Below are 13521 nucleotides of genomic sequence, written 5' to 3' on the forward strand. Positions count from 1 at the left end.
ATGCTTTAAGAGCATCCCATAAAATTTCTCTATTAATCTCATCTTTATCATTAATTTGAAAAAATTCTTTCATTTTTATTAAAAGATTTTCACAAAAAATTGGATCAGCCAACAATGTATTATCGAACTTCCAAATTGGTCTATTATTATTTTGATCAATAATTTTAATTTTTATCCATACTCCACCATGATCAGATAAAACAATAGGATCAATGGCTGCTTGTGTCACTTGCTGTGCTAGATGATTTGAAATAAATATATAATCTATTCTTGAAAAAGAATTGTGAACATGAGAACAAAAGGAAAATTCCCGATCATTAAAATGAAGTATTCTCCAAATATCTGTTAAATCACAAGATTGTGTCAAATTTTCTAATCCCATAGATTTCATAACTCTACTTGGGTTTTTATCTAATAAAGGATCCATTACAGCATTGAAATCCCCTGCTACTATTAGATTTGAAGTAGCTAGTGGTAAGATCAGTTGTTGAAGGGTTTTAAAAAATTCATTTTGGTTCGAATTAGGGGCATATATATTAATCAACATCATGGTAGTATTTCCCATATTCATTTCCACTATTACCCATCTTCCATGAGTATCTGAAGCTTTTAATTTGAATGAAGCAGAACATTTTTTACTAACTAGAACAGCAACACCTGCCTTTTTCCCTATAGCTGATGAGAAAAAACAATGTTTGACCCAACCTCCTTCCAGCTTATTAGATTCAATATGTGAAAGGTGGGTCTCTTGTATGAAGCATATATCTGAATTTTGCCTCTTTAAAAATGATAAAGCTTTTTTCCTTTTTATCATATGATTTAGACCATTAACATTTAAGGACATTATTTTAAAATCCATTTATTTTTTTTTATTTTTTTTTTTAATTTTCAGATAGTAAACAATAAATAATTTTAAGAAAAAATTTTCCCAGTAATTTAAATATTTTATATCCTTTCCCCTCCCCTTATCCATCCATTTCTTATATATCCCCCCTCTATTCCCTCCCATCCCTCCCTTCCCTCCCCTTTTTATTACGAAAACTTGGATACGCAGATTGAGGTTAGATTTAAATAACTCCCCCAAGCTATTAATAAATTATCTAAATTACTACCAATTTTTTTTTTTTTTTTTTTTTATATATCAATAGATTTTTAAATCAAATTAATATATAAAAAAAAAATTAATATCAAAAGAAATTCATTCTCCCATTACTGTTTTCCAAAGTATCAGAGTTTGTTATTTTAAATTTATCCATTTTAAATATTTTGTAGATATGGTATTGTCCATATAGCATGATGCCAGGAATTGAAGTCTGTGGTAAAGGGACGGACACACAGACTCACTTTCATGGCACCAGAGTACACTACTTTTAATTTAAGGCTATTAAAATGCTACCAGTTTTGTATTTCATATTTTTACAGCGTCGCAAACCACAGTGAGTCAGGGTGCATCGCACGGAATATAAACCCTCAGTTAAGAGGGTACTCTGGAGCAACCCTGGGGTGGTGTTTTGGCAGTAACTGTCTGTCATAGACCAGTGTTCAGCACTGGTAGCCACAAGTCATCGTTCAGTTTAAAAGTGCTTTCCTGTAATGTATATTTTTATATTTATATGAAGAATATTTATGAGGTATAAGAGACTCCATAAAATATATCAAAAAACTTTTCCGGTAAACTTTCGTTTCAGATTGAGATTTTTGTATATATTTTCTATTGAAACGCAATCTATTGTATTTGAAACGCAAGTTTACCGGAAGTTCCGCCTCTTACAGGAAATCATCAGATTAAACCAATCATGTTATGATTGAAGGATGGCTCTGTTTTCTTTCTATACTCCGCCCCTAATAGTTTCTAACCAATCAGCACATCCCTTATTCTTTTGTCAAAGAGAAAATCTTCCTTCGTCACCATTTCAAGATGGATCTCTGTCCAGTTAAGAGTTTTACATGTAAGTCTGTTCTTGTTTAAAAGTTCTAGAATTGAATCATGTGGATTTCTTTAGATTTTTATTTCTTCTTTGCTTCCTTTTGAGAATGTTGTATGCTGTTCAAATTTTTAATTCGGTCCTCGTGCAAATTTTCCGTTGACCTGAGAGTTTTAATTCTTTAACCGATGTTTTCAATTTTCTTCTACATTGAAAGATTTATTTACTATATGAGTATATATAAGTAAATAAATATTAAAAGTAGCCATCAATTGTTTTTAAGTTGTCATTGGTTGATCAAGTTGGTCCATAAATTCTTGTAGTTTTTTGGGTTCCATAAAGTTTTGGGTTTTGTTAGCTATAGTAACTTTCATTATCGCTGGATAAAGGAGACCAAACCTAGCTCCTAAGGATCTCAGTTGGGGTCTCATGTCGAGGAATTGTTTTCTTTTTGATGCTGTTTCTTTTGCGAAGTCTGGTACAATATGTATTTTTGAGTCTTGACATTTTAGATTTTTGTTTTCCTTGGCTAGTTGACATATTTCCATTGCTTGTTGATGTCTTAAAAGTCTAAATATTAAAGTCCTTGGTCCCGTTTGAGTATTATTTCTTTGTGTTGGAATCCTATGTGCTCTTTCTATTTCCAATTCTGTTTTAAATTTTAATGGTAATATTTTAGGTAAAAATTTTTCCAGAAAGGCTATCGGATCGTTTTTTTCCACTCCTTCCGGTAGTCCAATAATTCTTAAATTGTTCCTTCGCTCACGATTCCGGCTATCTTCAAGATTTCTTTTAATTTCTGTCACCTCTTTCCAAATGGTTTTGCTGTATCTCATATCTATGTTTAGTTGTTCTGAATTATCCTCCAATGTAGAAATTCTGTTTTCTGTCATGTCTACTCTTTTTGTAAGGATTGCAGCTTCTTCAATCGCTTTTTGTAGTTTTTTATTACTATCTAAGACAATCTCTTTTATTTGTCTCAGTTCTTCCATAACGTCAAGATTTTTTTCTGATGGCAGCGGCACTTTAGAGGGTGTACCCGGTTCTGGTTTCGACCTCTTGTTGCTACCTGTTCCAGATACTCCGGCTCCCAAATCAGATTTATTTTGTTTGTTTGAAGTCATGTTCTGATATATTTCAGTTATTTTCTTTTTAAAATATATTTTTTTTGGTAGTATTCTTATATATATAGCTTGTTTATGCGGAGCTACTCTCTCATCCAACCGTCAGAGTTCGCGTCCAAGCCACGCCCCGATTAAGTTAATTTCTATATTGGTTATGGTTGGGACTTTGTTTTTGAGGAGGATGAATTTTGTTTTGTCTTGGTTCAGCTTCAGTTTATGATCTTTCATCCATGTTGCTACTGTTTCTAGTGTTTGGTGTAGTGTGTCTGTCATAGAGGGCTTGGGTTGATCAAAAGGTATGAGAATGCATATAATAGCCATTTGCCTGTTCCTAGATAGTAGATAGAAAGATTTGCTTTGATGTTTTATTTGTACTGGCGATCAGTTTTAATGTGGACTAGGATACGGTTGAATTAGTTTCCTTATAGATTATGTTAATTCCCATTTGGGAATTTACATTTTGTATTTTTTGTGTTCATTCATGTATGTTTGTTACAAAGATATTGTAATGAATAATCCAATAAATAAAGAATTCAAAAAAAAAAAAAAAAGGTATGAGAATAGTGATGCATAGCTATATGAGGTTAGGCCTAGTTTGTCCAGGCAGGCGCCGAGGGAGGCTATATAGAAATTGAAGAGAGTGGGGGGGGGATAGTAGGGATCCTTGGGGTACGCCGCAGGGGTTGGACCAAGGTTCTGATTTTTCTTTGTCCGACTTTACTCTGTAGGTTCTGGATTTTAGGAATCCTTCAAACCATGAGTATACCTTATCAGTGATACCTATTGTGTCCAAAATTTGCAGTAGGATGTTAAGGTCTACCAGGTCAAATGCTGCGGTCAGATTCAGTTGTATGAGCAGCATTTTTTTTTCCTGTGCTGAGGTGTTGTCTAGCTGTGTCAGCAAGGGAGCCTAGTAGTGTCTCTATGCTGAAGTTGGTTCTGAAGCCAGATTGCATGGGGTGGAGTATGTTGTGGTCTTCCAGATAGTTGGTGAGGAATTTGGCTACAAGCCCTTTTGTTAGTTTGACATAGAGAGGTATTGAGGCAATGGGTCTGTAATTGGATGGTTGATCCGTTGCTCCTTTAGGGTCTTTTAGGATCGGTGTGACGATGATTTCACTGAGGTCATTTGGGAAGAGGCCATCTGTGAGCATGGTTTGTATCCATTGTAGGAGAAGGGCATGGAATTTTGTGCTGGTGGTTTTTAAGAGATATGGTGGGCAGTGGCTGAGGTCACATGATGCGTGGCTATACTTTCTGTAGAATTTGTTAAGGTCGGATCATTGTAAAGTAGGGAAGTGGGACCAGGTTCTGTCTGCAGCCGTTGATTCTTTTTCTGTGGGGGTTATTGTGATTTCTTTTAGGTGGGTTGGGGTACCTTTGAGGGTAGCTCTGGCATTTGTAATTTTGTTCTTGAAGTGTTCTGCTAAGAGGGTGGCTGGGGGGGGGTATTGTTAGTGGTCAGGTAGGATTTGGTGTCAGTTAGCTCTTTTAGTATTTGAAATAGTTTTTTGGTGTCTTGAGTTTCTGTGCCTATTAAGTTGGTGTAGTGTGCTTTTCTCTTATCCTTTAGTTGTAGTTTGTATTGTTTGTTTAGCTTTTTCCAGGTGGTTTTTGGAAGTTCTAGGTTAGTTTTTCTCCATTTTCTTTCTAGTCGTCTACATTGTCTTTTGAGTAGGAGTAGTTTGTTGTCAAACCATTGGTCTGAATGTCTGCTGGTTCTGGTTTTGGTTTGTATTGGGGCTAGTTCATCAAGGGTATGAGTGCTCAGTTTGCACCATTATGAAATGAAGTCCTTGGGGTTGCATTTCTGTATTGTTTTGTCTATTTTATTCCAGAATTTGATTGGCTCAATGTGTATGCGTGAGGTGTACAAAAAACAACTCTCCACAATTAAGAAGCCAAATACAATGGTACAAACGCATATGGGATTTTTATTTAGACTCAATTTTACATTTATTAGTTCTCTCAGGTTTGGAAATGGGTTACAGGAACCTAGAGTTTCCTAAAATATATCAAATGATAGTTTATGAATGATCTTTCTATAACCTAATAATACTCTGTTCTACTCCACTGGCACATTTTCATATTTAACCTTTCTGGTTAAATTATTTTTAATAGAGCCAACGAAATTACAGATACCAAAGCTCAGCAAGGTAAGCAGTGCTCCAAACAATAGATTTTGAAAATACCAAACCCCCCCCAAGCTCATCCCCCCAATCCGGAGTCCCCAGCACCATCCCCATAAACTTTTCTGGTTTATCTATGCTACCTCACTGAGAGATCCAGCTTCCTTGTTAATTCTCTTGTTTTCATTCTCATTAGGGAGGTACAATCAAGCCTTGGTTTCCGAGTAACGTGGTTTGCGAGTGTTTCGCAAGATGAGCAAAACACTCCAGCAATCTTTGACTCGCAAACCAAGTGTTGCCTCGGTAAATGAGCACTTACTCACGTGTCTATATTTCCTCTCTGTGTATGCAGCGGCGGCACCGGTAGAAACTGCAGGGCACAGAAGGCAAAGGCTGTTGCGGACAGGGCCTGGCCCAGCTCCTGAGGCACCCGAGCGGCACATGGGGGGGTGGGGGGAGAGAGAGTGGAGAGAACTGGGAGGAAGGGATGGCGGCAAGACCGGCCTGAACCGCTGCTGTCACCGGAAAATGAAGGGCCGGGTCAGAGCACGCTGTGGGTGCCCACATGGCCGGCCCCTCTAAGTGAGGGCTGCCGAGCTACCGGCAGTCCACACGATGCCACTGGGAGTTGCTGCCAAGCTGTTACAATATGCGGAAACACCGGCACCACCTCAAACATTGCCAGAGTCTGAGAATGCCAGGTTGGTCGAGTGGATGCCTGTTCTCCTGCCAGCCGCTTCCTACTCAACTGTGGGGCACTGGCAACCAAAAGAGATCTTGGGGCTGCTGCTGTTTCACCATAAACAGGGCAACCCCACACTTTCCTGAACTCAGGTGGGTGTTGGGTTGCTACAAAGGCTATGGCTGACAATAATAGACCCCGCTGGAGGACCTGTGGTGGTTAGAGGTGAAGACGCTGGCAGCCGGCTAGTGGGCTTCACAGAAGAGTGCTAATTCCTGGGCTGCAGGTGACAGTGGTGCTGGCACTCCACCATGCCACACACAGTGGAGCTCCCGCTGCTAGAGAAGCTGGAAGTGATTCGGGCGATGAGGGAGGTACAGTAGTTGGTCTCGTTTGTTCCGGCACCTTTTGGCTAAGGAATTAGGTTTAATTTCCTCTGCAGCTCCTTGTGACTCTGGGCAAAATCACTTAACACTCCCTCTTCTATGTCTACTTAATATCCGTACCAGTTTTTGGGATGTGGAACAAATCGTCCGAGTTTCCATTATTTTCTATGGGGACATGTGCTTTGATATATGAGTACTTTGGATTATGAGCATGTTTCTGGAACAAATTATGCTCGCAAACCAAAGTACCATTGTATTTTGTTTTACTGATTTCATTTTGGGAATTTGGGTTCAGTGAAATCTGCTATTTTGTTTTCTATTGCAGTGTTGCGTTTAATAACCATATCTTCAGATCCCTATGAAGCTTGTGAAAACACCCATGCAATAGTTATTTGTACAGAATGGGACATCTTCAAGGTGAGCAGCAAACCGATATTGATAGTAGTAACATAAGAACATAAGAATAGCCGCTACTGGGTCAGACCAGTGGTCCATCGTGCCCAGCAGTCCACTCACGCGGCGGCCCTTAGGTCAAAGACCAGTGCCCTAACTGAGTCTAGCCTTACCTGCGTACGTTCTGGTTAAGCAGGAACTTGTCTAACTTTGCCTTGAATCCCTGGAGGGTGTTTTCCCCTATAACAGCCTCCGGAAGAGCGTTCCAGTTTTCTACCACTCTCTGGGTGAAGAAGAACTTTCTTACATTTGTATGGAATCTGAAAAGGATTAGGTCCCAATTCCTGCCCCATACTTTCTCTGTCTCCGTCATTTGAAAGTCAGGTACCTGGGGACATATCTTAAAGACCAGAAATCATCTTCCAAAACATGTCCAAATTTTATTATGAGTTTCACATCTTTTATATCTTTTACATGAATCAGGTGTGTCAGCATGTGACGTAAACACAAACCATATATGGACACAGGTCACATGAAACTTTAAAGACATCAGCATTTTTTCTATCTGGAGACTGAAGTCCACAGAGGGTGAAAAAAAGCCTTGACCAGCAAAGCTCCTAATCTAAATCTGTTTGCAAATACGGCTTATAAAAACAATTGAATTCACTTCACAACATCTCTGTTTAAACATAAATGTCCTTGTAGTATTTTCAAAGAAGGAAAGACAAACAGGGTCTGGCTTTTACAGCTTGAAAACAAGGCCTAAGGACTTGATACGTGTCCCTTCAATCCCCTCTTACGTCATGAAAATGATGTCATAAATACACAGCATGAACTGGAAGGGAGTGATACTCTAGATATGTCTCTCAAGGAAGGGTTTTTTAGGAGCTGTAATACAAATAACACAGTACATGAGCAGTCAAAAACAAGAGTGCAGATAATAATAGCGATTATAACAATAAAAAGGTCTTTTACCCAACCCTGCATTCAACTAAAGTGCTGATCCCAAGAATTAGATAAATCAGAGTTACATTTGAGCTCAGCAAAGAGGTCTGCTAATTTCTGACTGTCCATAGGAGGACCTATATTGTCAGAAAGAAAAGTACAACAGCTTAAAGTACTGAGGAGAATTTAACAGAATTCTCAGCTAGAATCATATCTAGGGCCATATGATTTTGAGAACCATCTGAGAAGTGGAGCCTAATTGATCAGTAATACCTTGCAAGGCGTCCCTAGAATAGTTCACAAAGCGTTGCTGATTATAATAATTTTAACTAATCCGATCAACATTCTTATTAATAGTAATAAAGGGAATAAGGAGCTCAAACCCAGCCTTAACCTGAGCTCGGGCCTTAAATTCATCTGGGACCCCTCTTGGGACCCCTATAGCATCTATGTATACATGTGATCAGATTTATATCAAGACAAATAAAAGGAAAAACCATGTGAATAGGAAGGATGCCTTTCAGAAAGAATATGCAGAAGCATAGTAACCTTAACTAAAGTGCACTGGCCTATCCACTGGCTGGGTAGCTTAACACGGAGCCATAAGTCTCCATAAAGCCAGTAAATATCAAATCTGATGTAGCAACAATAGAGCATACCTATGAGCCAAGACAGAACAATAACCTGGGGGTAAATTACCTACAAAACTACCCTGTGTCAGATTAGAAACATGACATGTGTAATTGCCCTTATAGATGGTAACGGCAATATCAAGCTTTTGCTGTCCTGGCAACAAAGGGTATTTAGAACACTACAGTGCACAAAGGGGATAGGTAAAATTAGAGGAGATATTGGTAAATAACCCAAAAAAGCATGGTTGGATACCAGGAGGGAGGTCCAGAGGTACGGTTCCTAGATGGGGTCTAGCTTGAGCACATATGTAACAATTACTCTTATTATGTTGATCAGCAGTGAATTTCATCCATTCTAACCAAAGGTTACGTTCTGAAAACCCTACCTCAACAGCCACAATATCTTCAAAAGTGGGATTAGCAATAGCCATCATGTTAGTAAGTTTATTGAATGTAGGGGCCAGTGGGTTAGTATTTTTTGGGGCCCCCACAAAATGGCGGGAGAGGATGAGTGGAGGTAGATAGATCCCGTAAGAAAACTGATGGGTCGGATAGCTAGACCCACCCTTAAACCACATGTCCATAATGTACATACCTTCATCAGTAGGTCTAGGGTTGTCAATAGTAAGAGAAAGCTTAATAATTTGTGCAGGAACACTTTTCCTATAACAGTATCCAACCTTATGAAGGGTCATACAAGTAAGCAGTGATTTACCATTTTGGTCCACTGTTTTTCAGAGTATTTTCTAGTTTATAAACCCAGTCAGTATCAATATTCCACCCTACCACTCCCCAGAATGCACACTCCCCAACGTGAGTCAGTTTAGTTTTAGGAATCTCTGAGGACCAATGGCACAGCCTTGGGATATCAATTGATGAACAGTCCACAATGTCAAAGGAGAAGGTGGCAACTTGCACACTGCTGGAATTATACCAAAGGGTAGCATACTGTCGGTCTTTTCTGGATTCCAATTGAAGGACAGCCTTTGCGAGGGAGTAGTCCAGCTTGATGTTGTGTTCGCAAAGAGGTGTCGGGGGTGCTGTTTACAACAGGAGTGTCATTTACAGATGGGTATGGGCAGAAAGTGTCATGGACCCAGAACACATCATCCCTGTAGACCCAGTTAGAAATGATCCATACAGGGAGAAAAACTAGCAGCAGCGTTGCCAGTAAGAGAATGATAAAGTTGGTAGAATGCTGCAATGAGATCATCATGTTGTTCCACTGGAGGAGGTGAAATCTGCGCAGGGAAGACTTGCTTCTGGGGTTTTAGGTTAACCCTCTTCAAGCGACTTGCGTGGATCCAAACAGGAAACTCCTCAGTGAGTGCAGCGGGCCTGGTCACAGCGATCACAGTAGTGGGAAGGCCAAAGGGGAAATCCGTCTGCTTCCGATCCTTGGAAAGCTTCTGGACAATCACCGAGCTGGAAAAAATGGGTAGGAATCTGAGGAGAGAAAGGAGAAGTGCAAGACACGTTTCCTTGAACAAGCCCTAATATTTCAATTAGCTTTTGGACGTATTCCTCCTGTATCAAGGGAAAATCACTACTCAACTATTGAGGGTTTGTCCACCCATGGGGCGGGGAAAGGTCATCCCGTGAGAATCTCAAAGGGAGAGCAGCCAGATGTCTGTGCATACAGAAAGAGATACTTGAAAAGAGATGCTTGGAAAGCATTCCAAATATCATTCAGCAGCTGTACTCCAATGTGATCCAAATAAGAGATAGAAAACAAGAGAAACCATGTTGCCTGTACTGAATGTGGCAACATGTAACAATACCAGTTCATTTACTTGATATAGCTATGGCAAAAGAGAGACAATACTCAGTTACTTAAGGTTCTTAATTGAACAATACAAAAGGATATGTTTTTTTCGTGCTGCATATAACTTATTATGCACTTCAGAGAGACCATACTGATGTACTGAATGTATTCAGAAATGTATATTGAATGGATTATATGTAGGGAACACCACGAAATAAACGCTGTATAAAGTAAAACTTTTTCTTAAACATATAACCCCTAACTAAACTATATTCAGAATATAAAAGCTATAAGTAAAAGAACATTGCGCAGTTAGGCTAGTAAAAAGTGGAAAAAGAGCTCTAGAAGTGGCCAATATTATGTATCCTGGGGTACCCACTAAACTAAAACAAGTAGACATGACACAGACAAAACATAAAGTTTTAAGCGTGGAGCTATTACTCCATCTGTCAAGTGTGCAGGGCTGAATTTAACTCTGCAAATAAACACATTGATATAAAAAAACCAAAACTACAAATAATGTATATCATAACCATCTCATATTTAGAAAAGGGCATAAAGCTAATGTCTCTTTGGAGCGTCTCTATCTCTGCAGTGATAAAGAGGACCCTTGGAAAACATTAGAAATATCTGTGCCATAACTGATCTGGGATGGCTATGTATAAATCCGGACAAAACATTTTAAATTAGCAACATCCTAATTTCAGCTAAAACAATAGAAAGGAATTGTATTTTCCAATTTATTTTCAATTCACAACCGTGCCAGCTGTAATTATCGAACTATATATCTCTGTATCAAGGAGCAAAAGGTCAAGAATGAAAATATCACTAGCAAGAAGTTAAAATGTCGAGCGAGCACTACGATAACCAATACCATGATATTGGGCAATGAATAAGGGAGAGCTAGCAGCTGGTATCCAGGGTTTCCCCTCTTTGCACCAAAGTCCGTCCAAAAGGGCGGCTTTGGGCACCTGCCAAATTCCAGGCATCAAATTCAGAGGGGAGGTAACAAAGGACTGAAGCTGTGAAAAAAGAGAGGAAGAGAATCCTGTTCACCCATGAGACCCAGAAGCCCATTTAAAAGAAGGGCTTGTACATCGTGAAGAGTGTGAAGGGTAGTGGGGTGACCAAGGGTCAGAGGAGTAACCATCTCTACCACCATAGCACATGCAGCCAGGGAACTTGAACAGGAGTGACTATAAAAAAAAGGCAACAGAGCGTAACTTACCGCCATGTTCTCCCTTCATGGTGTTACAATAGTCCCAAACAAAGAGAATTTGGGCCATAAGGTGCCAAGTTACATTATTGTCCTCATAGGCTGCAGGTCCTAGTTAGCATTGGCTGCCGTTGTATCGGGCAACTGCCGTTGTATCGGGCAATGGTGCGCCCGCACCTGGAGTACTGTGTTCAGTATTGGTCACCGTACCTTAAGAAGGATATGGCAATACTTGAGAGGGTCCAGAGGAGAGCGACACGAATGATTAAGGGCATGGAAAACCTTTCATACACTGAAAGATTGGAGAGGCTGGAGCTCTTCTCCCTGGAAAAGCGGAGACTCAGAGGAGACATGATAGAGACCTACAAGATCATGAAGGGCATAGAGAAAGTAGAGAGAGATAGATTCTTCAAATTTTCAAAACATATAAGAACAAGAGGGCATTCGGAAAAATTGGAAGGGGATAGATTCAAAACAAATGCTAGGAAGTTTTTCTTTACCCAACGTGTGGTGGACACCTGGAATGCGCTTCCAGAGGACGTAATAGGGCAGAGTACGGTACTGGGGTTCAAGAAAGGATTGGACAATTTCCTGCTGGAAAGGGGGATAGAGGGGTATAGATAGGGAGCTACTGCGCAGGTCCTGGACCTGTTGGGCCGCCGCGTGAGCGGACTGCTGGGCACGATGGACCTCGGGTCTGACCCAGTGGAGGCATTGCTTATGTTCTTATGGGAGAGGACGAGATAGTGGATGCTGTGGATGGACTATTTGGCCTTTATCTGCCTTCATGTTTCTAGGTTTCTATAACCATAAAGCTCTATGACATCACAATGCAGGTGCAAAGAGCCTTAGCCTATAGGAAGAGGAGATGCAAATGTTAAAAGCCTTAGCCAATGCGCTTCAAGAGAGCATAATAGGGCAGAGTACGGTACTGGGGTTCAAGAAAGGATTGGACAATTTCCTGTTGGAAAAGGGGATAGAGGGGTAGAGATAGAGGATTACTGCACAGGTCCTGGACCTGTTGGGCCGCCGCGTGAGCGGACTGCTGGGCGCGATGGACCTCAGGTCTGACCCGGCAGAGGCATTGCTTATGTTCTTATGCTTATGGATAGTGCTTTAATAAAAGAGAGATAAACGTCACAATCTGCCTTTTTATTGCATTTTTTGGTTTTCTGCAGACTCTGGACTATGAAAGAATTTACAAAGCAATGCAGAAGCCGGCCTTTATCTTTGATGGCAGGCGAATCCTGAATTGTGTCTATGATTATCTGAAACAGCTGGGTTTTCAGGTACAGCAAGTCTCCACTTATTATTAGCAGAAATCTGTCAAGTAATGGACAGTTTGATTGTTCTTTAACAATCTCTTTTTTTCTAGGTGGAAATGATTGGAAAGAGAGCTGGTCAAAAAACTCTTTACCATTAACAATGTTTCCCGACTGGAAATGCAAGCTTCTTGCCCAAAGTAATGATAGAAGATGGGACTCAAATGGTGCAGGAACTAGAGACAAGATGAGCTGCCAGCTCTACGATGATTGCAGGCTGCTTCTAGAGCAGATCCGCCACTATGGAGTACAAGGTTATGGATAATCTTGCTGCACGAATCTTAGAAATTTGCTGCAATTGTGATTTTGTACAGGATTATGGTGTCTCCGTCTTCTCAAAATTCATGGTGTAAGGGTAATCAAACTTCCAAAATGGACATTTGGCAATAGTAACACCACCCTCGTCTGCTGCTCAGTTAGTAACTGGTTTGGAAGTGTCTGGGCATAGGGAGAGAGCTATATCACTCTGTACACTTGAAATATAAAGAGCTGCCACTCTAGTTCAATTCAAACATTTTACAGTAGGGAAAGTAATCTTCTGAGTATTTAAGTTTAATTTTCAAAAAGTGTAGAAGCAGTGCTATAGTACAGTAAATGTTTATGCAAATAAAGGGGCTGGTAAGGTGCGTTAGACTTTGCATGCTGGTTAGTTTGTCTTTAATACAGGCAGTGCCCGGGTTAAGAACGAATTACGTTTTTTAAAGCTGTTCTTAAATTGAGATGTACAGTGTCTGCGTCTATGAGACAAACTTGGTTCTTTTTGTTACATAGAGCATTTTGGACCTCATTTAGATTACAAAAGTTGGATAGCTCTAAGTCTAATAGATGCTGGCACTGTAATCTGGAAGCAGGGACTCTAGATCATCTACTTTATTTTTGTCCCTGTATTATGGCCTTTTGGAAATCAATTTAGTCTCAAATTAACTGTTTATTAGAAAACCATGTAGCTCTATCATATGATACAATTCTATTTGGGACGTCTATGAGAATAAAAAGTCAAAT

The 13521-nt window shown here is 39.9% G+C and overlaps 1 protein-coding gene across 1 annotated transcript in view; it reads left to right on the forward strand.

The window, feature by feature from the left end:
• Nucleotides 1-13311, forward strand: part of LOC117351531 (UDP-glucose 6-dehydrogenase-like) — a 70393-nt gene extending 57082 nt beyond the window's left edge. Inside the window, exons 9-11 of the mRNA XM_033926913.1 lie at nt 6572-6663; nt 12376-12486; nt 12573-13311. Coding sequence (XP_033782804.1) covers nt 6572-6663; nt 12376-12486; nt 12573-12620 — 251 coding nt within the window. The 3' untranslated portion in view covers nt 12621-13311. The remainder of the gene's footprint in view (nt 1-6571; nt 6664-12375; nt 12487-12572) is intronic.
• The last annotated feature ends 210 nt before the right edge of the window (nt 13312-13521 follow it).

This window comes from Geotrypetes seraphini, chromosome 18 (genome assembly GCF_902459505.1).
Source record: "Geotrypetes seraphini chromosome 18, aGeoSer1.1, whole genome shotgun sequence".
NCBI lineage: Eukaryota > Metazoa > Chordata > Amphibia > Gymnophiona > Dermophiidae > Geotrypetes > Geotrypetes seraphini.